General features: G+C 44.4%; 1 protein-coding gene and 1 pseudogene across 1 annotated transcript in view; one reads left to right on the top strand and one right to left on the bottom strand.

Moving 5' to 3' along the window:
* Nucleotides 1-11,529, bottom strand: part of GNA12 (G protein subunit alpha 12) — a 119,264-nt gene extending 107,735 nt beyond the window's left edge. Inside the window, exon 1 of the mRNA XM_002744096.7 lies at nt 11,029-11,529. Coding sequence (XP_002744142.1) covers nt 11,029-11,334 — 306 coding nt within the window. The 5' untranslated portion in view covers nt 11,335-11,529. The remainder of the gene's footprint in view (nt 1-11,028) is intronic.
* On the top strand, nt 3,117-3,515 carry LOC118149949 (prefoldin subunit 4 pseudogene; annotated as a pseudogene).
* Nucleotides 11,530-25,375: the final 13,846 nt, after the last annotated feature.

Genomic DNA, 25,375 nt, shown 5'->3' with positions numbered 1-25,375 from the left:
CTTGGGCTTAGTTTCTGCTCAGCTCAGGTCAAGTGGCAATTTGATTACTAGGGCCTGGTGCACTACCATCGGCAAATACCCACTAAGGCTGCTGGTTCTCTGCTGCCAGGGTCTGATGTAATAGGACCATGTGCCAAAGTTGGTGCTGTGGATTTCAGACTGGACAGGAAAAAAGAGGCTGATGTTCAGAGAGAGTTGCCATCTATGTGACCTCTGCTTCTTTATGCAAGAAGGAATCAGGGATCTTTTTTTCCCCTTGACATCCAGAGTGGCTGGATGTGCTGCTCTCCAGCACCTTTCTATCTGCCTTCCAGCACTCCCAAGGGTAACCATTGCTGCTTCTCTGTCCTCCAGATGCTGCATTTCCAAACCTGAAGTTCCAAACACATTTGGCCAACTGAACCAACTAGAAGTATGGGCTTCTCTAATGGATATGCTAACACAGGATACAAGTCATGTTTGCCATTCTGCAAAGCCTAGACACACCTGAACACTTATGCTAACATAGAGAAAGACCAACCCATCACATCGTCAGCAACTAATATTCTTAGTCAGCTTTTAGGATTAAAAGGCAAGCTGGTGGTGCTGAGCAGATGCTCTGCCCAGCCCACTTGAAGCCTCCATTTCTTTTAAGAACAAACAAACCATAATAGTTACAGCATGAAATGAGCCGGCCTGTCCTTACGGGATGGCTCAGTCCTTCAGGTGATGCAAGTTAAGCCTTAGGTCCATTACACAACATCAGCGTCTTTGGTTTGAACCTCACCCTATAATTACATCTCCAGATAAGCCCAAAGTTTAAATCTTCAGTTCCATTTAAAACCAATACAATCCATGAATCCACTCTCAACTGAGTAAGAACAGAAAATAATTATGAGCTGTCAACAGAACACTATCTCGTATTAAGCACAGCTAGACTCCAAATCTCTCATGACAGATGACTGAAGGTCAAACCCCGCTTCCCCTAATTGCTTTGGTTAAAATGATCAACAAGTAAACTTGAAAGCTGGGGGGACAAGATCAATCATTCATGTGTTCTGAATCCCCCGAAATGGCCAGAGGGGGTCTCTCTGGATTTATTTAGCTGATGAAAAAATATGTTTTTGCATTTGTTTTTTGGTATTACAAAAGAACCAACCCCGTATGTCCAAATGTAAGGTAAACTTGTTAAATGTAATTTAAATAAAAATCCAACTGTGCTTCCAGATCCCAAAAGCAAACATGTGCTTCCAGCGTCACACAAACCCATTGTGGCATCAAGCCCAAAGAGGTGCTTCTGAACCCCTGAAACAGAGACTCAAAGGCTCTGTTTCAGATCAGCAGTGGAGGCTTCTTCAAAGTTGCATATACCTTGGCAAAAAGTACATGTGATACAGCAAACAGTTATTTGAAAAAAAATTTAATTTCCAAAATTTTTACATAATCTTAGCTATTCCACAATAACAGTTGTTAATCTGCAGTCCACGGGCCACTAGTAGGCCCACTCTTGGGATTTAGGATATCCAAAAAACCTCCCTGAAACTAGATGCAAATATATGAATTTTGTGGGGAGAAGGCCCGCAGCCTTCAGCTAGAGTGCTATGACTGCAGTCCAAAGCAAGCCACCACATTATGACCACTCCTGTGGACTAGAGTTCCAGCTAGGTCCTGATTTTTTAAATATCTCTACCAATAGGATGTTCTATCTTAGCTGATAGATAAACGCAGAGGCATTAAGATGGTTCTCATTTGTGTATTCTTCTACATTTGCTGAAATCTTACTGAGCCTTCAAAGGCCAGCTCAAATCCCAATTCAACAAGGCTTTTTCAGATACCTCAGCCAGAGCTCATCTTCCCTACTGCCCTACCTCCACAGTGGCATTTAACACGGTATCCATTCACGTTGCATGTTAAAGTCACTTCTGCCACTGTCTCCCCAGCTTGAGAGTGTGAGTGAAGAATAGAGACTGTGCAGTACTCACTGAATATCCCTTCTGCACCCAGCATCTAGCACAATGCCTTGGATATTTTGTTGAACTTGATCTTTTTGTTTCAGTGGCAACAAGAGACGACCCATTCTAATCATCTAATTCTTCAAAAAAGTTTCTAAACTCAGCAAAATAATCTCGCACCGCATAATGATGTTTTGGTAAAAGAGGAACCACACATACGACGGTGGTCTCATAAGATTATAACGCCTGATTTTTACTGCACATTTTCTATGTTTTACAAGCCATGTGCTACAGTGGTCCATAGTATTCAGTCAGTAACATGCTGTACAGGTTTGCAGTCTGGGAGCAATAGGCCTAGGTGTACAGTTGGCTGTAGTATCTAGGTTTGTGTAGGTCCACTCTAGGATGTTTGCATAAGGATCTCACCTAACGACACGTTTCTCAAACATGCCAGTCGTTAAGCGATGCATGACTATGCATTTACATGTAAGGCAAGTCTACCTTGGGGCTGCTTAAGGCTACACCAATGCTATTATGTGGATGGTTAGGACTTCTAGTCCATATAACGAGGAACCTTCACACAGCTAACATTTTATTCACTCCTAACTGGATGTGAAATTTAGTAATTAAAATGCTCTTGGATTGATGCATTAGTGGTTCCATTCCCTGATGCATATATGATGCATATATGATGCTCTTGGATTGATGCATTAGTGGTTCCATTCCCTGATGCTTTTATGATGCATCAGGGAATGGAACCACTGTGAGATAAATCTAAGCTGGCTTGATGCCTTCCATGAGCTGAGGCACACACCACCACCAGAGGCGTTATTACACAACTTCCAAAACACCAAGTACATAAACTTTAAGGACAGACCAGTCAGGAAGCAAGGGGACATCATCTGTAGAATTAGAAAAATGAAAAGAATAAACTAGGCTGTTCACCACAGCCTCGTTTGTGTCAGCCCAAGGGGGTTGCCTGTCCCTTTAATTGGCATGTACCAAGTCCTTCCAGGCAACATTTCCTCCCTGCGTCCCAGCTTTTAGGGATCACTGGACATAGGTCCAAAGGGAGGGAATGCAGAGACAGGGTTATATTTGCCAGAGAATTCTGGGCCGACAGGGAGCGAGAGCACTCTCAGGGGCAAAGTGCACCATTGCCTCATGCTGTACTCCAGTCCCAAGATGGCAGTCACCATGAAGACAGTGGCTGCAGAAGATGTCAATGTTACTTTTGAGGATCAACAAAAGAAAATAAGTTTGCACAGAATACAAGCAGAATCACAGAGCTGAAGGAAGTAGTAGGGGTAAAAAACAACTCCAGAACTTACAAGATGCTTATGATGATAGCATGTTTACAGATGATGACTACTTAAAGATGCCTTATCAAATTGGTGATGTCTCCATTAGCCATTCTCAAGAAGAAACACAGGAAATGTTAGAAGCAGCAAATGAAAATTTGCAAGAAGAAACTGACACCTTAGAATCCAAAGTGGAAGCAATTCAGCGGGTGTTATCAGATTTGAAAGTTCAGTTCTATCAAAATTTGGGAGCAACATAAACCTTGAGGCTGATGAAAGTTAAACATTTTATAATACTTTTAAAAATTTGTTTAACAGACTTGAATATTGTTTAAGAAAAAAGAATAAACTAGAAAGTCTTGCTGGCAATCTTTACAGGGAATCAAAGCAACTAGTAGATTCAAATCATAAGCTACAGAGGATAGTGTGAGGCAATGAAGTTACAAAAATCCTATGTTCAAATTCAGGCACAACTGTGATCAAGAGGGAAAAGCGCCAGACACTGAGGAAAAAGACCAGGATGATGGAGACTTCCATGAGGTAACAGCTCCGCCCCTCCCAGGTCAGCCCCTCACAGCTGAAAAGAAAGCTCTGAATGTAACACCACTATCAATCGAGGAAAGAAAGTGGAAAGAAGGCAGGCTAACTAGCACCCTCAGGACTTGAGGAATGGCAAGGCAGTGAGTTCCCTGGGTGTCTTTATTGCCTCCTACCTATCCAGGCTGGGTGCTGCAGAAGGCTCCAAGTTGGAACGGCCACAAGCTACAAAGAAAAACAGCTCCAAGAAGAGGCTGTTCTTGGCCAAAGGACCCGGAAGAGGATGACCTTATAAAAGCAGACCTTTTTGGCAATGCCCACCCTATTCCAAATAACAATAGAAGGCTGGGTGCAGTGGCTCACGCCTGTAATCCTAGCACTTTGGGAGGCCAAGGTGGGTGGATTGCCTAAGGTCAGGAGTTCAAGACCAGCCTGGCCAACATAGTGAGACCCTGTCTCTACTAAAAATACAAATTTTAGCTGGGAGTGGTGGCGCACGCCTGTAATCCCAGTTACTCAGCAGGCTGGGGCAGGAGAACTGCTTGAACCCGGGTAGCAGAGGTTGCAGTGAGCCACAATTGCACCATAGCATTCCAGCCTGGGCAACAAGAGCAAAACTCTGTCTCAAACAAACAAACAAACAAACACAAGGGAAAACATTAGCAGAGAAACTGCATATACCACCCACTGGGTTTCAGTGGGGTTGAGGGGGAAATTGTTCTTCTACCCCCTTCCTGCCCTCGAGGAACCAGGTGACATCCAAGTGGTGCCTCTAGCAGTGCTGGCTGGGCCAAGCAGGGACCTCGCCTCCCATTCTCTGCCTGGAAGAAACAGGAATCTCACCTCCCATTCTCTGACTGGAAGAAGCAGGACCTCGTCTCCCATGTTCTGCCTGGAAGCAGCAGGAGGTGCTCCAATTCCCTCACCCGGGAGGTGTCAGTAGGGCCCAGCAGGGAAGTGCGTTCCCACCACAAGGCAGAAAGAGAGGTGGGAGGGTGGGAGGCTAGACTAATTGTCGCTTTGCTACCCCCTCCCATTCCCTAGAATCAGCAAGGCCCAGAGGGGAGTTGATATTACAACCCCACGCAACAAGGCAACAGGGTATCAGGGACCCAGAGGTCATTAACAATAAAGTGATCAGAGTCCCAAAAGGAGAAGAGAGGAGAGGGACTGAAACAGTCATTTAAGAAGTAATGGATGAAAACTTCCCAAATTTGGCAAGAGACCTAAATGTACAGATTCAAGAAACTAAGCAAACCCCAAATATAATAAACTGAATGAAGCCTATGCCAAGACAAATCATAATCCAACTTCTGAAAACTAAAAACAAAGAATCTTCAAAGCAGCCAGACAGAAGCAATGCATTCACTTGGAGAGGAAGACCAATTCAAATGACAGATTTCTCTTCAGAAACAATGTGAAGATGTCCTTCAAGAAGGAAGAGGAAATAGATGTTCTCGGACAAAAGAAAGCAAAGAGAATCTGGGCAAGCAAACTGATCCTTAAAAAATGGCTAAAGGAAACAATAACAGAAGGCGGCTTAGAACTTCAAAAAGAAAAGACGACCGTCGGAATAGGTAAAAAGAGGGACAATTTGATTCGGTAAAAAAGAGAAAAGGATGATATAAATATAATATCCTACTTCTAACGAGTTTTTAAAATCACAGTTGATGACTGAAGTAAAGCACCTAATGTGGCATTCAAAGTCTGTTAGAAATGCTAAGACATTTATAGTTAAGTGGGGAGGGTAAATGGACCTAAATGGAAGTCAAGTTTCTACGCTTCACTTAAAGTCGTAAAAGACCAGGGCCAGTAGACTGGGATAAGTTACATATGTACACTGTAAACCTAAGGCAACTACCAAGAAAATAATACAAAGCATTATACTAAAAAACAAAACAAATCAATCAGCCAGGGAGGACTGCTCATGTCTGTAATCTTGGCACTTTGAGAGGCTGAGGCAGGAGGATTGCTAAGGCGGGAGTTCAAGAGCAGCCTGAGCAACATAGTGGGACCCTGTCTCTACAGAAAATAGAAACAGATTAAAAATTAGCTGGGTGTGGTGGTGCACATCTTTAGTCCTAGCTACTAGGGACTAAAGGGAGGATGGCTTGAGTCCAGGAGGTCAAGGCTACAGTGAGCCATGATCATGCCACTGCACTTCAGCCTAGACAGTAGTGTAAGACCCTGTCTTGAAGATAACAGTTAACAATGACAATAATGACCTTACCTTAAATGTAGAGTGGATTAACAAATATGATGCGACAATATGCTGTCTACATGAAACTCACTTCAAAACAAGGGTATTAAAAGAATGGAAAAATATATACTATGAAAGCATTAATAAAAACAGAAGTGGCTGTATTAAAACATCTGATAAAGGAGACTTCAGAGCAAAGAAAATTGCTGGAAAGAAAAGGACATTACACAATAAAAAAGGTTAATCTATCAAGATGATATAATAACCCTAAACATTTATGCACCACACAACAGAACCTCAAAATATATGAAGCAAAAACTGATAGAGCTCAAGGAGAAATAGACAAATCCACAATTATAGTTGAGGACTCTTAACTGACGTAACTACTAACAATCAGCAAAGATACAGAATTCAACACCACTATCAATCAACAAGATCCAACATACGTGGAACGTTCCACCAAACAAGAGAATACGCGTTTTTCATGTACTTATGGAACATTCATCAACACAAGACCACAGAACATCTGCCAAAAAGACTATATCCTGGGCCACAGAACAAACCGACAAATTTAAAAGTAGTAAAATCATACACAGTATATCTCTGTCCATTGTGAAGTCAAACCAGAAATCAACAAAAGAAAGATAAGAGGAAAATCTTTTCTTTTTCTTTTTGAGGAGGGGTCTCACTCTGCCGCCCACGCTGAAGTGCAGTGGCACAATGTGGGCTCACTGCAACCTCTGCCTCCCAGGTTCAAGTGTGCACCACCACAGCTGGCTAATTTTTTGTTTGTGAAATGGAGTCTTGCTCTGTCGCCCAGGCTGGAGTGCAGTGGCACAATCTCTGCTCACTGCAATCTCAGCCTCCTAGGTTCAAGTGATTCTCTTGCCTCAGCTTCCTGAGTAGCTGGGATTACAGGCGCCTGCCACCGCACCTGGCCAATTTTTGGATTTTTTGTAGAGACGGGGTTTCACCATGCTGCCCAGGTTGGTCTTGAACTACTGGGCTCAAACAATCTGCTGCCTTGGCCTCCCAAAGTGCTGGGATTACAGGCATGAGCCATTGTGTCGGGCCATGTAACATTCTTAAAATGACAAAATTATAGAATTAAAGAATATTCATTGCCAGGATCTGGGACAGGAGGGGAGAGAGTGGCTACAAAAGAGCAGCTTGAGGGAACCTTCTGATGGAAATGCTCTGTATCTTGACTGCACTGACATCAATATCCTGGTTGTAAGATTGTGCTACAGTTCGCAGGACATTACCATTGAGAGAAAGCTGGCAGAGGGTACATGGGATCTCTAGTATTTCTTGGAACTGCATAGGACCCTATAATTATCTCAAAATCCAAAAGTTTAATTTTTTAAAAAAGCATGTTTAGTTCCTAGCTCTGCCATCTTCTAACTAGGTAGCTGACCTTGAAGAGATTTTAAACTCTCTATTCTCAATTTTCTCATTCACTAAATGAGGTAATACCATCTGAAGCAGTATGAAAATTAAACACCTATCTGAAAGGGTCAGGCACAGTGTGCATAACACACAGTCGGTGTTTTAAAACGGGCCTGTCAACACTAAACCTCTACATAGACACAAATATTATTCTCAACAGCATCATTCAAATGTCCAGTACTAAAACCACTGCAGAGCAATCTATTTAAAGTCTCTTCCCTGGCTGGGTGTAGGGATTCACACCTGTAATCCCAGCACTTTGGTAGGCTGAGGCAGATGGATTGCTTGAGTCCAAGAGCTTAAGACCAGCCTGGGCAACCTAGTAAGACCCCCATCTCTACAAAAATTAGCCGGGTGTGGTGGTGCACACCTGCAGTCCCAGCCACTCAGGAGGCTGAGGAGGGAAGATTGCTTGAGTCCACGAGGCAAGACCACAGTGAGCCATGATCATGCCACTGTACTCCAGCCTGGATGACAGAATGAGACCCTGTCTCAAAAAATAAAAATTAAAAAATAAAATAGTCTCTTTCCAAAGTGATCTGCTCAAATAAAAATGCGTGGGTGGGGGGTGAAGAGGAGGAAAGGATTTTTGAAAGATGAATTTCTAACTTGTTTTTGAAATGGTCACAACAGATGAAGTGAGCTTAATGTGGAACTATAATCAGTAAAAAAATGAAGTTGGAAAGGAAGATAGGATACTAGTTAACACAGTTTCTGTTGATAAGAAAGTCAGTGAAAGTTAATCTTTCTAAGCATCAGGAGAAGGTTACGGTTGAATTTTTTTTTTTTTTTGAGATGGAATCTCCCACTGTTGCCCCGACTGGAATGCAGTGGCGAGATCTCGGCTCACTGGAACATCCACCTCCCAAGTTTAAGCGATTCTCCAGCCTCAGCCTCCCAAGTAGCTGGGATTACAGGTGCCCGCCACCACGCCCAGCTAATTTTTTGCATTTTTAGTAGAGACGGGGTTTCATCATGTTGGCCAGGCTGGTCTTGAACTCCTGACCAAGGCTGGGATTACAGGCATGAGCCACCACACCCGACCAGGTTGAGTTTTCTAAAACACACTTCATATACTGATTTAGAATGAAGATTCTGTGTTTCTAAATACTTTCTCCACCTCCTGAGTTGAAAGAAATTAGAGATAGCCAAACTGCTACACTTTTATGCTTGCTTGGTTTGAGGTCTGGGCAATCAGCAAAAATAAAATCAGGATATTTAAGAGAGAAGTTAAAGGGCAGGACCTGAGACAACCAAACGCACTTTGTCACAGACGCTGTGGGGAATTTTTAAACAATCGATCCCTGTGAGCTACACTGGGCACCTAGTCTTTCAAGTTCAGGAAGTATCTGACCAGAGCTCTGACTTACCAAGGCTTTGCAAAGAGGTAATATGAAAAAGGGGGTTTTATCAAATTATTTTCTTCCCTTCATAATCCTAAAGGAGCTATTTCTATTAAAATGAAATATTTCCATGAGAATCCGTCAAGTGGGAATACTGGCCTCAAAGTCTGGACTCCAGCATAGAGACCCAGTAAGGAGTCACTTCATCTCTAGGGCTGAGGCAGGGGTCCTTATGGATGAAGTGAGAGAAACGTACCGAATAGGTTTCCACAGGGCTTTGCTAAATTTAAAATCTCCCAGGCACCAGAAAACCTAGTCTCCAGGTAACTTTTCTGGCATGGCAAACTTCTCTTCACCTCTGCTTTGAGATAATTTTCTTTGCCTCTAACTTGGGCTTGGGAAAAAAGTGGTGAGGGGATAAGGAAAGGGTAGAGAAGAAGGGGAGAAAGAAAAAAAATGGAAGAAAGGGAAGGAAGAAAAGAAGGGAAGAAAGAAAGGGAAAGAAGAAAGGGAAGGAAGAAAAGGAAAGAAGGAAGGAAGAAAAGGAAGGGAGGTAGGGAGGGAAAGGGAAGGAAGAAAAGGAAGGAAGGAAGGAAAGGAAGAAGGAAGGAAGAAAGGAAGGGAGGAAGGAAAAAGGGAGGGAAGGAGAAGAAAAGACACTATTTAGGTGTAAGCAAGGTTGCACTATTCCCTCATCATCTGTTTTCTCCAGAATTCCTTCTTTGGGGCCCTTTAACACAGGCTGACAGTACTCAGAGGCTAGAACCCTGACTTTATCAATGCTATAGTTCTTTATTTTTTCACTGTCACTCAGGCTGGAGTGCAGTGGCCCAAACATGGCTCACTGTAGCCTTGACCTTCCAGGCTCAAGCGATTCTCCTATCTCAGCTCTCAAGTAGCTGGGACTACAGGTGCACTCCACCATCCCCAATTAATGTGTTCATTTTTGTGGCACTGGGGTCTCACTCTGTTGCCCAGGCTGGTCTCAAACTTCTGGCCTCAAGTGATCCTCCTGCCTCAGCTTCCCAAAGTGCAGGGATTATAGGCATGAGCCATGACACCTGGCTGACTTCTACAGTTTCTTTCACAAATATGGCAAAGAGAAAAAAGGAAGCAAGAGATACAAGGAGAATCTGGAGATTACAATCTATATGGATTCAAACAAAACAATTAGTCCACAGTGGAGGAATTCTGAACACTGGATATCCGGTGATATTAAGCTATTCCTAATTTTTGGTTTGCTAATGGTACTGCAGTTTCCTGATGCAATTACACAAAGTTGGATTTGCTTGGAGACCACGGGGGAGGGCACAGGTGAATAGGATTGGCACAGAATTGATAACTGCTTTAGTTGGGGGGTGGGTACTTCAGTCATTCTACTATTTTCTCTACTTTTGCAAATGTTTGAAGTTTTCCTACTAGAAACTGGCTCACACCTGTTATCTCAGCACTTTGGGAGGCTGAGGTGGGAGCATCGCTTGAGCCCATGAGCTTGAGACCCGCCTGGGCAACAGTGAGAGCCTTTCTTAAAAACAACAAAAAAGTAACTGGTTCCCCGTCCAGTCTCCACTGCTCTTATTCGAAGCTCAGCTGGAGGGCAGGGCAAGCTGCACTCCTACCCCAGGAGGCTTCCAGTGAGAAACGGGCAGACGCCATTCTGCTAGGGCACATCCAGGAGAGGGCTAAGTGCAAAGCCCCCCACACCCCAATCCCAGAAGCTGGCCCGAGTTCCCGCTCCCGCAGTGCACAGGCACCCTAGAGAGGGCAGAGGTAGGCCGCGCGCCATGACTCATGCCTGTAATCTCAGCACTTGGGGGAGGCCAAGGCAGGAGGATCACTTGAGGCCAGGAGACTGACACCAACCTGGGCAACACAGCAAGACCCCATTTCTACAAAAAAAACTTAAAAATTAGCTGGGCTGCTGGTGCTCGACCGTAATCCCATTACTATGGGAGGCTGAGGAGGTCTTGGGCCCAGGAGGTCGAAGCTGCAAAGAGCTGTGATCATGCCACTGCACTCCAGCCTAGGCAACACAGGGAGAGACCCCCATCTCAAAAAAGGCTGGGGGTGGGGGTGGGGGAGAGGCAGAGGCGACGCCAGCAGCCCCGGGGAATGGGTGGGGGAGTAGGGTGCAGGCAGAGCTGGATCCAGCATCCTCGCCCCGGGGGTCCCCGCCCGGGCGGCGGCCCGGACCACCGAGGGGCCCGGGCGGGGGTTAGCGCCCCGGCACACCTGGGTGCAGGTGCTGGGGGGTGGGGGCGCGTCACCTTGAGAATGTTGTCGAAGATGGTGTCGCGGAACTCCAGCAGCGCCTTCTGATCGAACTCGCGGCCGTGGATGATGCGCATCTGCTTGAGGAACGTGGACTTGCCGCTCTCGCCAGCGCCCAGCAGCAGGATTTTCACCAGGCGCCGCACCGCGCGCCGCTCGCGGGCCAGCAGCGCGTCGATGTCGCGGCTGCGCCTCCGGGCCTCTCGCTCCGCGTCGCGCGCGCCGCCGGCCCTGCGCTCGCGAGCCCCGCCGGCCTCGGCCGGCAGCAGGCAGCGGCTGAGGGTCCGCACCACCCCGGACATGGCCCCTCAGGCCGCGGCCGCGCCCCGCCGGCGCCCGGGGGCCATGGACGCTCCCGCCGGCGAGGGCGAGCCCGGGCCGAGGCGCCGCCCCACGCCCCGCCGGTCGCCTCAGGCCGCGTCCGCCACCGCCGCCGTTGCAGTTGCTCCGAGGCCCGTACTCGTCGCCCGGCCGCCACTCGGGCCCGGCGGAGGGGCGGGGCGGCGCCGCGTGAGGCCCGACGGATTGGGCCGGCTGCCGTTCATCCGGCCATGAGAGTCCTCCGATTGGCTTATCCTGCCAAGGGAGGCGGGCGGCCTTTCCGGCCTCGGGGCGGGTTCGACGCCGAAAGAGGCGGGATCTTTAAGGTGAAGGCGCTTCTCATTGGATGCCCAGGCCGAAGTTCTTTCTTTCAGAATGAAAGGGAGGTGGGGTCTCCCGGGAGGCGGAGCGGCCGTCCGCCATGGTCGATTATAATTGCTCTGAGTGGACGTCAATCATGGCCAACTGGGGTGGGATTGGGCGTTCGCGGAACAGGGCGTGACCAGAAGTGCCAGGTGTACAAAAAGAGTCTCGCTTGGTCTCCAGATTGGGTCCGCCTGTGAGACCAGGACCTCGCGGAGTTCCCCGAAGGCTGGGAAATACTGATAAGAGGTTCAGCTGTTCGTCGGGTTCTCTCCGATGGTCTTCCAGAAACACTGGAGGGGGATGGGCCACAAATTTCAATCACATGCACCCTTTGATAGTTGCATGGGCCTCTAGGAGGCTTTCCCAAAAGCTAACTAATCACCGAAATCACCAGAAGCTGCCCCAAAAGTCTTATGCCGCCCAGTGATTGAGGTAGTGGGGTCTGGAGTTGCTGGGCCTGAGTCAACCAGTTACTAGTTGTACTAGTTGCTTAACTTTTTTAGCAGCTTTCCCCATCTTTTTGATGTTCCTAGCTTCAGTTTCCTCACCTGTAAAACAGGGGTGTTAATAACGACATTGGTCAGGCTTGGCATTGCTCAAATCGTCATGAAGATATAAACTGAAAACATGAACTTGCAAAACAGCATGTGAGCCAGCCCAAAATCAGCTCTTGATAAAGATCACCTGATTACACATTCTTGACTATCCCATATCTACTGAATCAGAATCTCCTAGAAGGAGCCCTTAAGAGCTCCAACTGATTGGCCAGATTGAAGAATCATGGTTTTAAGAATTATCCTGCCCCAAGTTCCCATGCCACCATCTACAGGTGGATAAAATGAAGACTAGCAGAAAAACAACATCACCCAAGGGCCAACCAGAATTCTGCTCTTTTACTGTATCCTCCTTCTAACTAGCAAGGGCAACACTCAATAGAAAAAGTGATTAGTGAATGTGATTCCATTCAATTATATACATAATTTTTGCGTAATCATTAAAACTTCAGTCATAGGGGATTTCTGGAGAGGAATCTGAAGACGGAAAAGCTGCAAACTTTGCATCAAGAAACTTACATATTAGGGGGCCAGACTGCTCTAATCACTGGGCAAAGTGGAGATGAAATACTTCTTACTAAACACTTGCTTTTTGCCATAGAATCACGGTATTCAAAGATTTATTTTTATTTGTTTATTTCAATAGGTTTTTGGGGAACAGATGGTGTTTGGTTACATGAAAAAGATCTTTAGTGGTGATTTCTGCGACTTAGGTGCACCCATCACCTGAGCAGTGTACACTGAAACCAATATGTAGTCTTTTCTCTGTGGCCACCCCTGACCTTTTCCGGAGTCCCTTAAGTCCAATGTATCATTCTTATGTCTTTGTGTTCTCATAGCTTAGCTCCCACTTATGAGTGAGAACATAGGATGTTTGGTTTTTCATTCCCAAGTAACTTCATTTAGAATAATGGTCTCCAATTCCATCCAGGTTGCTGTGAATGCCATTATTTCATTCCTTTTTATGACTGAATAGTATTCTATGGTCTCTCTATATGTAACAGAATTTTCTTTTTCCACTCATTGATTGTTGGTTATTTGGGCTGGTTCCATCTTTTTGCAATTGCAAACTGTGCTACTATAAACATGTGTGTGCAAGTATCTTTTTCATATAACGACTTCTTATCCTCTGGGTAGAAATCTAGTAGTGGGATTGCTGGATCAAATGGCAGATCTACTTTTAGTTCTTTAAGAAATCTCCACTTTGTTTTCCATGGTGGTTGTACTAGTTTACATTCTCACCAACAGTGTAAAAGTCTTCCCAGCCAGGTGCAGTGGCTCATGCCTATAATCCCAGCATTCTGGGAGGCCAAGGCGGGTGAGGGAGGTGGAATTTACAGTGAGCTGAGATCACACCATTGCATTCCAGCCTGGGCAACAAGAGCGAAACTTAAAAAAAAAAAGTGTTCCTTTTCACCACATCCATACCAACATCTATTTTTTTTTTAAATTTTTTTTATTATGGCCATTCTTGCAGGAGTGAAGTGGTATTGTATTGTGATTTTGATTTGCATTTCCCTGATAATTAGTGATGTCGAACATTTTTTCCATACGCGTCTTGGCCATTTGTATATCTTCTTTTGAGAATTGTTTATTCATGTCCTTAGCCCACTTTTTGATGAGATTATTTGTTTTCTTGCTGATTTCCTTGAGTTCTTCCTAGATTCTGGATACTAGTCCTTTGTCAGATGTACGGACTGTGAAGATTTTTTCTCCCACTCTGTGTGGTGTCTGTTAACTCGGCCGATTATTTCTTTTGCTGTGCAAAAGCTTTTTAGTTTAATTAAGTCCCATCTATTTATCTTTGTTTTTGTTGCATTTGCTTTTGGGTTCTTGATCATGAAGTTTTTGCCTAAGCCAATGTCTAGAAGGGTTTTTCTGATGTTATTGTCTAGAATGTTTATGGTTTCAGGTGGTAGATTCAAGTCTTTGATCTATGCTGAGCTGATTTTTGTATAAGGTGAGAGATGATGATCTAATTTAATTCTGCTACATGTGACTTGCCAATTATCTCAGCACTATTTGTTGAATAGGCTGTCCTTTCCCCATTTTATGTTTTAGTGTGCTTTGTTGAAGATCAGTTGGCTGTATTTGGCTTTATTTCTGGGTTCTCTATTCTGTTCCATTGGTCTAGGTGCCTACTTTTATACTAGTATCATGCTATTTGGGTAACTATAGCCTCATAGAATAGTTTGAAGTCACATAATGTGATACCTCCAGATTGGTTCTTTTTGCTGAGTCACATATCTAAACTCCCTGGAAGGCTGGGCAGAGTGGCTCACATCTACAATCCCAGCACTTTGGGAGGCTGAGGTGGGAGGATCACTTGAGCCCAGGAGGTCAAAGTTGCAGTAAGCTATGATCATACCATTGTACTCCAGCCTAGGCAACAGAGCAAGACTCTGCTTCAAAACAAAACAAAACAAAAACCAACTTCCTGGGGACCTTGAATAAACATAATATGTATCACTTGTCATTTGCTACAAATACTACAAATCATGGCATGAATTTGTATTACTTATGAGTTAAGACTTTTTAATCCTTGAAAAATGATTAGAAAGTCTTGCTTGTTTGTGGACATGACCTCCCATAGGAGGCCAAATACAGCTGGGTTTGGTGTCTCATGCCTGTAATCCCAGCCCTTTGGGAGGCTGAGGCAGGCAGATGACCTGAGGTCAGGAGTTTAGGACCAGCCTGTCCAACATGGTAAAAACTCATCTCTACTAAAAAATACAAAAATTAGCCAGGCATGGTGGCGGGTGCCTGTAATCCCAGCTACTCGGGAGGCTGAGACAGGAGAACTGCTTGAACCCAGGAGGCGGAGGTTGCAGTGAGCTGAGATCACACCATTGCACTCCAGCCTGGGTGACAAGAGTGAAACTCTGTCTCAAAACAAGAAAAAAAAAAGGGGCCAAATACTAGGCCTGGCATGATAGCTCACACCTGTAATCCTAGCACTTTGGGAGGCTGAGGTGGGTGGATCACTTGAGGCCAGGAGTTTGAGACAGGAGTTTGAGACCAACCTGGCCAACATGTAACTATAATTCCAGTTACTTGAGAGGATGAGGCATGAGAATTGCTTGAACCCGGGAGGCTGAGGTGGCAGTAAGCTGAGACCACACCACTGCACTCCAGCCTGGGCAACAGAGCGAGACTCTGTCTCAAAAAGGAAAAAAAAAAAAAAAAAGTAAAAGGTTCAACACTAGTATTGAAATAGAAGTGAGGAGAAATTGGAGAATCCAAAGAAAACAATGTTTCTGTGGCAGATATAGGGAATTTTGAACCCCTGAAGAGTGGACTGGTTCATTCAGTTCATGCAGGGTTCATTGCTCATTCAGTTTCAAGAAATTTGAAGAAACGGATTCACAAAACAGTTTCAGCAAATGCTCCAGACAACATTCACACGTAACTTGAAATCCTTATAAATAAGCCAGGAATGGTGGGAAGCTGAGGTGGGAGGGCTGAGTTCAGGAGTTTGAGGCTGCAGTGAGCTCTGATTGTACCACTGCACACCAGCCTGAATGACAGAGCAATACTCTGTTTCTGTATATTAAAAAATCATTATAAATGACTTTAAGTGTTGTGTTTACGTATTCATTAAACATTTTAAAGAGTTATTTAGTTCTTTTTGTTGTTGAGATGGAGTCTCGCTCTGTTGCCCAGGCTGGAGTGCAGTGGTGCGATCTTGGCTCACTACAACCTCCGCTTCCCAGGTTCAAGCAATTCTTCTGCCTCAGCCTGCCAAGTAGCTGGGATTACAGGTGCACGCCACCATGCCCAAGTAATTTTTGTATTTTAGTAGAGATGGGGTTTCACCATGTTGGCTGGGCTGGTCTCAAACTCCTAACCTCAAGTGATCCACCTGCCTTAGCCTCCCAAAGTGCCTGTGCCCGGCCAAGAGTTAGTTACATTTTTAAATGACACATTATGGTATTTTATGGGAGAAATTATTGTGCTGTTAGCAATATTTGATTTGAGGATTTGACCTCTGGACATCTCCACATGTGGGCTAAGGAGCTTGAAATAAACAAGGTTATCTGCATATTCTGCAATATCCCTTATGTTTGCATGGCATGCTAAAAGTTTTAAAGTGCTTACATGTACAATATCGTATTTATCCTCTCTACACTGCTGGGAGGGAGGTAAAGCAGAGGTGACTGTCATAGAAGTATCTGAATTCAGGCAGCTGACCTTGCTTGGTGAGGGAAATTTGGTTAGTACACTGCAAACCCCAAACCAGAGGCCTGATACAGGGCATTCTCTGTATAATGAGTTGGAGAAAAACATGAAAACTTTGATGTTTGGCTCCATCGCCTACCAGCTGTGTGACCATGAACAAGTCATTCAATATCTATGAGACTTAGTTTCCTTGTCTGTAAAATCGGATGAAAATAAGGTTGTATGACACATTAAATATGTTAATACCTATAAGGTTCTAGCACTAGGCCTTAGCACATAACAGGCACTCAGTAAGTAGTAATATTGTTATTATTATTATTGTGGAGCTTTGGGAATCAGGTGTTACAAAGTAAGAATAATAAGAATCTGTAAGGACAATACATTCTATGGCATGATATTAAAAATCAAAACCTGGGAGGTGGTCTGGTTAAATAAATTAAGGTACATCCATATAGGTGCAATAACATATTATTCCTGGTTAGTCATGGTGGCTCAAGCCTGTAATCCTAGTACTTTGGGAGGCCAAGGTGGGCAGATCACCTGAGGTCAGGAGTTCGAGACCAGCCAGGTCAACATGGTGAAACCCTGTCTCCACTAAAAATATAAAAATCAGCCAGGCATGGTGGCACGTGCTACTTGGTAGACTGAGGCAGGAGAATTGCTTGAACCTAGGACACAGAGGTTGCAGTGAGCTGAGATCACACCACTGCACTCCAGCCTGGGCAACAGAGCAAGACTCTGTCTCAAAAAACAAACAAACAAAATAACATATTATTCCTTAAAAGAATATGCAAGATTAAAATATGTAAACAGATGGCCCACAGACATGCTTTCTTGGTCTACCAGCTGTTAAAAAATTGGTAGGGAGAAGGAGGAGTAGACTGAAAGTTCCTCCTAGCTTGTGTTTAGTTCCACCTCCTAAGCTAAGCAGCAGCCAGGAAGCAGGGCCTGAAACATTTATGTGACACAGTGAGCTCACCTGAAATCCCTAGGAAAGGGAACAGCCACAGGGACTCTCACTCTCCTATGGGGTGGTAGTGAGGGGTTCAGGAACTCAGAGGCCCGGTATAGGGCCCAGGACTCTTGGATTCCCTAGATGGACAGGATCTCCTTGGGTCCCATGCATGAGGTCTCCTTATGAGGTCCTAGTAGGGCTTCTCTGGCCTGGGGAGAATGTAGGTGATATGGTTAGGCTGTGTCCCCATCCAAATCTCATCTTGAATTGTAGCTCCCATAATTCCCTCATATTGTGGGAGGGACCCAGTGGGAGATAATTGAATCATGGGGGTGATTTCCCCCAGACTGTTCTTGTGGTAGTGAATAAGTCTCATGAGATCTGATGGTTTTATCAGGGGAAACCCCTTTCACTTGGCTTTCATTCTCTTGTCTGCCACCATGTAAGAAGTGCCTTTCACCTTCCACCATGATTGTGAGGCCTCTCCAGCCATGTAGAACTGCGAGTCCATTAAACCTCTTTCTTTTGTAAATTGCCCAGACTCAGGAATGTCTTTAACAGCAGCGTGAAAACAGACTAATACAATGTGAGAGCTCTGGGGGGTGAGAGGACTGAGAGATTTCCCCCATCCCTGCACATGGGAGCTGCCAACAACTTCAGCTCTGAGACCTGGAGACTTCCTTCTGGTGCTCATCATAGCAATAGCATCCTGTCTATTACCTTATCTTTCTCCACTGCATAGGAGACCCTAAAGACTTCCCCTGAAAGCCAAAGAGCTATGTGTGAGAAAAAGAAAATGTCAATATACTTAAGGAAACAGAGGTGCCAGAGAAGAAGAGAAAGTAGGATATCTCACATAATGGTAAATGGATGAAAACTTTATATTGCCATCATCATCGTCATAATCACCATTGCTATCCCCATCACCATCATCATCACCACCATCACTATCACCATCACCATCATTGTCACCACCACCATCACCATCATGATCATGATCATGATCATCATCACCACCGTCACTATCAGCACCATCATCATCACCATCACTGTCACCATCACCATCCTCACCATCACCACCATTACTATCACCATCATCACCATACCATCATCACTATCACCATCATCATTATCACCACCATCACTATTAGCATCATCACCACCATCATCACTATCATCATCACCATCACCACCTCACCGTCATTATCACCATCATGATCATCATCACCACCATCACTATCACCAACACCATCATCATCACCATCATTATCACCATCACCATCACCATCACTATCACCATCACCATCATCACCATCACTATCACCATCACCATCATCACTATCATTATCACCATCACCATCATCACTATCCTCATCACCATCATCACTATCCTCATCACCATCATCATCACCACCATCACTGTCATTATCACCATCATGATCATCATCACCACCATCACTATCACCAACACCATCATCATCACTACCATCACTGTCACCATCACCACCATTGCCACCATTTCTATCACCAACACCATCATCACCATCACTATCACCATCACTATCATCACCACCATCACTATCATCATCATCACCATCATCATCATCACCATCACTGTCACCATCACCATCCTCACCATCACCACCATTACTATCACCATCATCACCATACCATCATCACTATCACCATCATCATTATCACCACCATCACTATTAGCATCATCACCACCATCATCACTATCATCATCACCATCACCACCTCACCGTCATTATCACCATCATGATCATCATCGCCACCATCACTATCACCAACACCATCATCATCACCATCATTATCACCATCACCATCACCATCACTATCACCATCACCATCATCACCATCACTATCACCATCACCATCATCACTATCATTATCACCATCACCATCATCACTATCCTCATCACCATCATCACTATCCTCATCACCATCATCATCACCACCATCACTGTCATTATCACCATCATGATCATCATCACCACCATCACTATCACCAACACCATCATCATCACTACCATCACTGTCACCATCACCACCATTGCCACCATTTCTATCACCAACACCATCATCACCATCACTATCACCATCACTATCATCACCACCATCACTATCATCATCATCACCATCATCATCACCACCATCACTGTCACCATCACCATTGTGATCACCATCACCACCATCACTATCACCAACACCATCACCATCATCATCCTCACCATCACCATCATTATCATCACCACCACCACCATCACCACCTTCACTATCACCATCACTAATCACCACCATCACTATCACCATCATCATCACCATCATATAACCACCACCACCACCACCATTATCACCATCACTATCACAATCACCATCACCACTACCATCACTATCACCATCACTATCATCACCACAATCATCATATCATTATTACCATCACCAACATCATCACCACCATCAATATCATCACGATTACTATCAGCACTATTATCACCACCATCACATCACCATCACCATCATCGTATCACCACCATAACTATTATTACCACCATTACTATCACCATGGTTTCACCTTAGGAGAATTGTTAATGGCATAAAAATACATTGTATTTGTCTGGGCCCAGTGGCTCATGCCTGTAATCCCAGCACTTTGGGAGGCTGAGGTGGGTGGATCACCTGAGGTTAGGAGTTCAAGACCAGCCTGGCCAACATGGCAAAACCCTGTCTCTACTAAAAATATAAAAATTAGCTGGCTGTGGTGGTGCACACCTGTAATCCCAGCTACTCATGAGGCAGAGGCAGTAGAATTGCTTGAACCTGGGAGATGGATGTTGCAGTGAGCTGAGATTGTACCACTGCACTCCAGCCTGGGTGACAGAGCAAGAATCTGTCTCAAAAAAAAAGACATTGTACAACAACAGCAAATCATAATTTTAAAAAATTAATAGAAGAGAGAATGATAAACATTGGCAATAAAATGAGAGACCTAGAAGATAAAATGAAAAAAAATCTCAAAACCCAGAGGAAAAGCATAAAGAGATAAGAATTGTAAGAGGAAGGAGAGGACAGTTAGAGAAGAGATCCAGGAGTTCTAATGTGTGAACTATGAGTTCCAGAAGGAGGAAGGGGAAAGAGATGGAGAAGAGAAATTTTATTTTTTTTTTGAGACAGAGTCTTGCTCTGTTGCCAGGCGCCAGGCTGGAGTGCAGTAACATAATCTCAGTTCACTGCAACTTTCGCCTCCTGAGTTCAAGCAATTCTCCTGCCTCAGCCACCTTAGTAGCTGGGACTACAGGCGATCGCCACCACGCCCAGCCAATTTTTGTATTTTTTAGTAGAGATGGGTTTCACCATGTTGGCCAGGATGGTCTGGATCTCTTGACCTTGTGATCCGCCTGCCTTGGCCTCCCAAAGTGCCGGGATTACGGGTGTGAGCCACCGCGCCTGGCCAAGAAGAGGAAATATTTAAAGAAATAATAGATTCCCTTTTCTGACCGTATAGTGAGCAAAACAGTCAGATCAACCCTCTGTAGCAACAATTTAAAATGCTGTGCAAACCACTCAAAAGTTTTTTTTAAGTGTTACTGAGCTGAATAAGAAAGCCTCAAAGACCAAAATCAAAGTGAAAGCAGAGATTCAGAGTTAAACTGACACATTGTGAGGCCTCTAGCTGCCTTGAAGGGATCTGCAGAACTCTTGTAAATCTGTTCTTCTGGCCAGGCATGGTGGCTCACACCTGTAATCCCAGCACTTTGGGAGGCTGAGGTGAGCAGATCACCTGATGTCAGGAGTTCAAGACCAGCCTGACCAATATGGTTAAACCCTGTTTCTACTAAAAATACAAAAATTAGCTGGGCATGGTGGCGCATGTCTGTAATCCAGCTACTTGGGAATCTAAGGCAGGAGAATCTGTTGAAACCGGGAGGTGGTTGTTGCAGTGAGCCGAGATTGCACCATTTCACTCCAGCCTGGGTGAAAAAGAGAGACTCCATCTCAAAAAATTAAAAACAAAAAGCCCCCCCAAAAAAACCACAAAGTCCAGCTACATGCTTATAAAAGACACATCACACTTTAGGAAGCCAAGGCAGGCAGATCACAAGGTCAGGAGAGTAAGACCATCCTGGCCAACATGGTGAAACCCCATCTCAACTAAAAATACCAAAAAAAAAAAAATTGGCTGGGCATGGTGGTGGGTGCCTGTAATCCCAGCTACTCAGGAGGCTCAGGCAGGAGACTCACCTGAAACAGGGAGTTGGAGGTTGCAGTGAGCCAAGATCATGCCACTGCACTTCAGCCTGGTGACAGAGTAAGACTTGGTCTCAAAAATAAAAAATAAAAAAAAGAAAGAAAGAAAAGGAAAAAGGAGACACATTTAAGGAGCCAGAAAAGATCAAAGTAAAAGAATGGAGAAAGATTTACCGTGCAAATATTAACCATAATAAGTATGGCATATCAATATTAATAGAAGGCAAAATAGATTTTAAGCCTAAAAGAATTAGAATTACTACTGACAGAGAGGGTCATATATACAATAAAAGGTTTAATTTATAAGCAAGGTATAACCATTCTAAACTTGTATGTACCTAATAATATAGCCTCAAATATTTAAGGCCAGTCTGGCTGCAGTAGCTTATGCCTATAATCCTAGCACATTGGGAGGCCAAGGCAGGAAGATTGCTTGAGCTCAAGAGTTTCAGACCAGCCCAGGAAATATAGTGACACTCTGTCTCTACAAAAATTTTAAAAATTAGTCAAGCATAGTGGTGCACACCTGTGTCCCAGCTACTTGGGTGGCTGAGGTGGGATAATCACTTGAACTGGGGAGGTTGAGGCTGCAGTGAGTTGTGATTGTGTCACTGTACTCCAGTCTGGGAGACAGAGCAAGACCCTATCTGAAGAAAAAAAAAACAAACAAGAAAGAAAAATTTAAAGCCAAAAATAAGAGAACATCAAGCAGAAACAGGAATTTATCCTCATTGCTGGGGTATAAGTGTGGGTTGAGAAAGAGCAAGACCCTATCTGAAGGAAAAAAAACAGGAAAGAAAAATTTAAAGCCAAAAAATCAGAGAACATGAAAAAGAAACTGAGGAATTCATCCTCATTGGTGGGGTGTAAGTGTGGGTTAAGTATACCTCTTCTAATAATTAGTAGTTCAAACAGTTGAGAAATACAATTATAGCAGTCTATTATATTAGTGGTCCCCAAATGAACCACTTCTTCTGGTATCCGTTCCCTTGAGTAGCCCATCTACTTAAATCTGGATTGGGCTGGAATTTGTTTTGACAAACAGAATGTGTTAGAAGTAATATTCTACCAGTTCCAAGTCTAAGGCTTAAGAAAGCCTGATAGCTTCCGTTTTTGTGTTCCTGGAGCCCTGTAAGCCATGTAGGAAGTTCAGCTAACCTTTTGGAGAGATCATGGGAAAAGGTAAAGGGCCTGAGAGTACTTGGGAAAGGAGAGAGTCCTATCCATCCCAGTGTCCCAGCTGAGCCAAGCCTTCTTTCAATCTGCTAGCTGAATACAGTCATATGAAAGACTAGCAGAACCACCCAGCTGAGCCCAGTCCAGGGTGCAGATTCAGGACAAAATAAAATGTTTTAAGCCACTAAAATTTGTAGTGGTTTGTTACACACCAATGGATAACTGAAGCAACAGTGAACAATTTTGGCCTGATATATACATTTTGAACTGTGTGTCTGATATGGTTTGGCTGCATCCCCACCCAAATCTCATCTTGAATTATAGCTCCCATGATTCCCATGTATTATGGGAGGGACCCAGTGCGAGGTAATTTAATCATGGAGGTAAGTCTTTCCCATGCTGTTCTCATGATAGTGAATAAGTCTCACTAGATCTATGGTTTAGTTTATGAAGAGGAGTTTTCTTGTGCAAGTTCTTCTTGCCTGCCACCATATAAGATGTCCCTTCCTCTTTCACCATGATTGTGAGGCCTCCCCAGTCATGTGGAACTGTGAATCAATTAAACCTCTTTCCTTTGTAAATTACCCAGTCTTGGTATGTCTTTATTAGCAGTGTGAGAACAGACTAATACAGCATACAAGAATTAGAGATTACATGTTCTGTTCAAATACAAGAAACATTTTCAAAAACTGATCAAATACTAGGACATGAAGCAAGTTTCAATACATTTTAAAGGAATGGTATCATAAAGGCCACATTCTCTGACCATGTTGCAATTACATCTGAAACCATTAACAAAAAGATATCTTCTAAAAACTCCACAGATACAGAAATTAAAAATACACTTCTAAATAAATTCATCAAGCAAAGATGAAATGTAAAGACAATTTGATGTATTTAAGAAGGAACAACAATGAAATTGCTACATATCAAAACGTGCATGATGCCGCTAAGGCTGAAATTAGTGGGAAATTCATAGGCTTACAGATTTATATTATAAAAGAAGAAAGGTTGCATATTATTGAGCTCAGCATGGAAAATAAGGAGTTAAGTTGGACAAGATGGTGCATGCCTATAGTCCCAGCTACTTGGGAGGCTGAGGTGTAAGGATTGATTGAGCTGGGGAGGTTGAAGCTGCAGTGAGCTATGATCATGCCACTGCACTCCAGCCTGGGTGACAGAGTGAGATATTCTCAAAAAAAAAAAAAAAGAACAGCAAAACCAGGCACAGTGGCTCACACTTGCATTCCCAGAACCTTGGGAGGCTGAGGCAGGTAGGTCACCTGAGGTTGGGAGTATGAGACTAGCCTGCCCTACCTGGGAAAACCCTATCTCTACTGAAAACACAAAAAATTAGCCAGGTGTGGTGACGCATGCCTGTAATCTCAGCTTTGGGAGGCTGAGGCAGGAGAATTGCTTGAACTCAGGAGGCGGAGGTTGCAGTGAGCCAAGAGCACACCATTGCACTCCAGCCTGAGCCACAAGAGCAAAACTCTGTCTGGGAAAAAGAAAAAAGAAACGAACAGCAAAACAAAGCTTATGAAGAAAAAAGGCTAACAGGGTACAAGAGGCTCAGGAGTACCCAGTGAGTCAGGTGTGAGATCTCTAATGATGTCAGCACCAGGTAGTTACAAACCAAACCCTTTGCAGGGTGTTGGCCAATGCTAGGACTAACTAAGGGCAAGCAGAATAACTCATGGAAGCTGAGCTATGTTTCCAGCCTGCCAACTCCACGAGTGGATGGCTGGCCCCCTTTTTGCTTGGCTAGCCCAGCTCTGGAATTATCCTTAATAATCTTATTTTATTTTTCAGATGGAGTCTCGCTCTGTGGCCCAGGCTGGAGTGCAGTGGCGCAATCTCAGCTCACTGCAACCTCTGCCTCCTGGGTTCAAACGATTCTCCTGCCTCAGCCTCTTGAGTAGCTGGGACTACAGGCGGGAGCCACCACACTGGCTAATTTTTTGTTTTTTTAGAAGAGATGGGGTGTCACTGTGTTAGCCAGGATGGTCTTGATCTCCTGACCTTGTGATCTGCCTGCCTCAGCCTCTCAAAGTGTTGGGATTACAGGTGTGATGTGAGCCACCACGCCCGGCCTGATGAATACACAATCTATCACCTGATTTCCTTGCAATTGTAGTTCTAGGGTGAAAGGGCTTTCCCTGTGTTAAAGGAGGCAGCCCGGGAGCTGCTTTGCTATCTAGCCTGTCTGGGGAATGGGATGTTGTTTTGAATCAAATACCCTGATGTTGCCTGCATTCTCCCTGGATTCACAGGTTGCAAGAATAAACAAGGTCCTGTTGACTTTACCTCCTGATTTCTGTTGTCATGGAAACGAGCACCTGGATAATTGAGGGGCCTCAGCCTCTGCAAGATGCCTTCAGGATAGCTAAGTGTCTCCAGGGAGACTGTGCTCACTGCTAGCCAGGCTCCTTGCTGAGATCTGCTGTGTTCCATGCATATTTGCAGCATCCCCTGACTGTGTACCCTGTGTGTTTGCCACTGTGGCTCTTCATCCCTGTGCAC

This window comes from Callithrix jacchus, chromosome 2 (genome assembly GCF_049354715.1).
Source record: "Callithrix jacchus isolate 240 chromosome 2, calJac240_pri, whole genome shotgun sequence".
In the NCBI taxonomy this organism is placed as follows: domain Eukaryota; kingdom Metazoa; phylum Chordata; class Mammalia; order Primates; family Cebidae; genus Callithrix; species Callithrix jacchus.
This window is presented reverse-complemented; position numbering and strand designations above follow the sequence as displayed.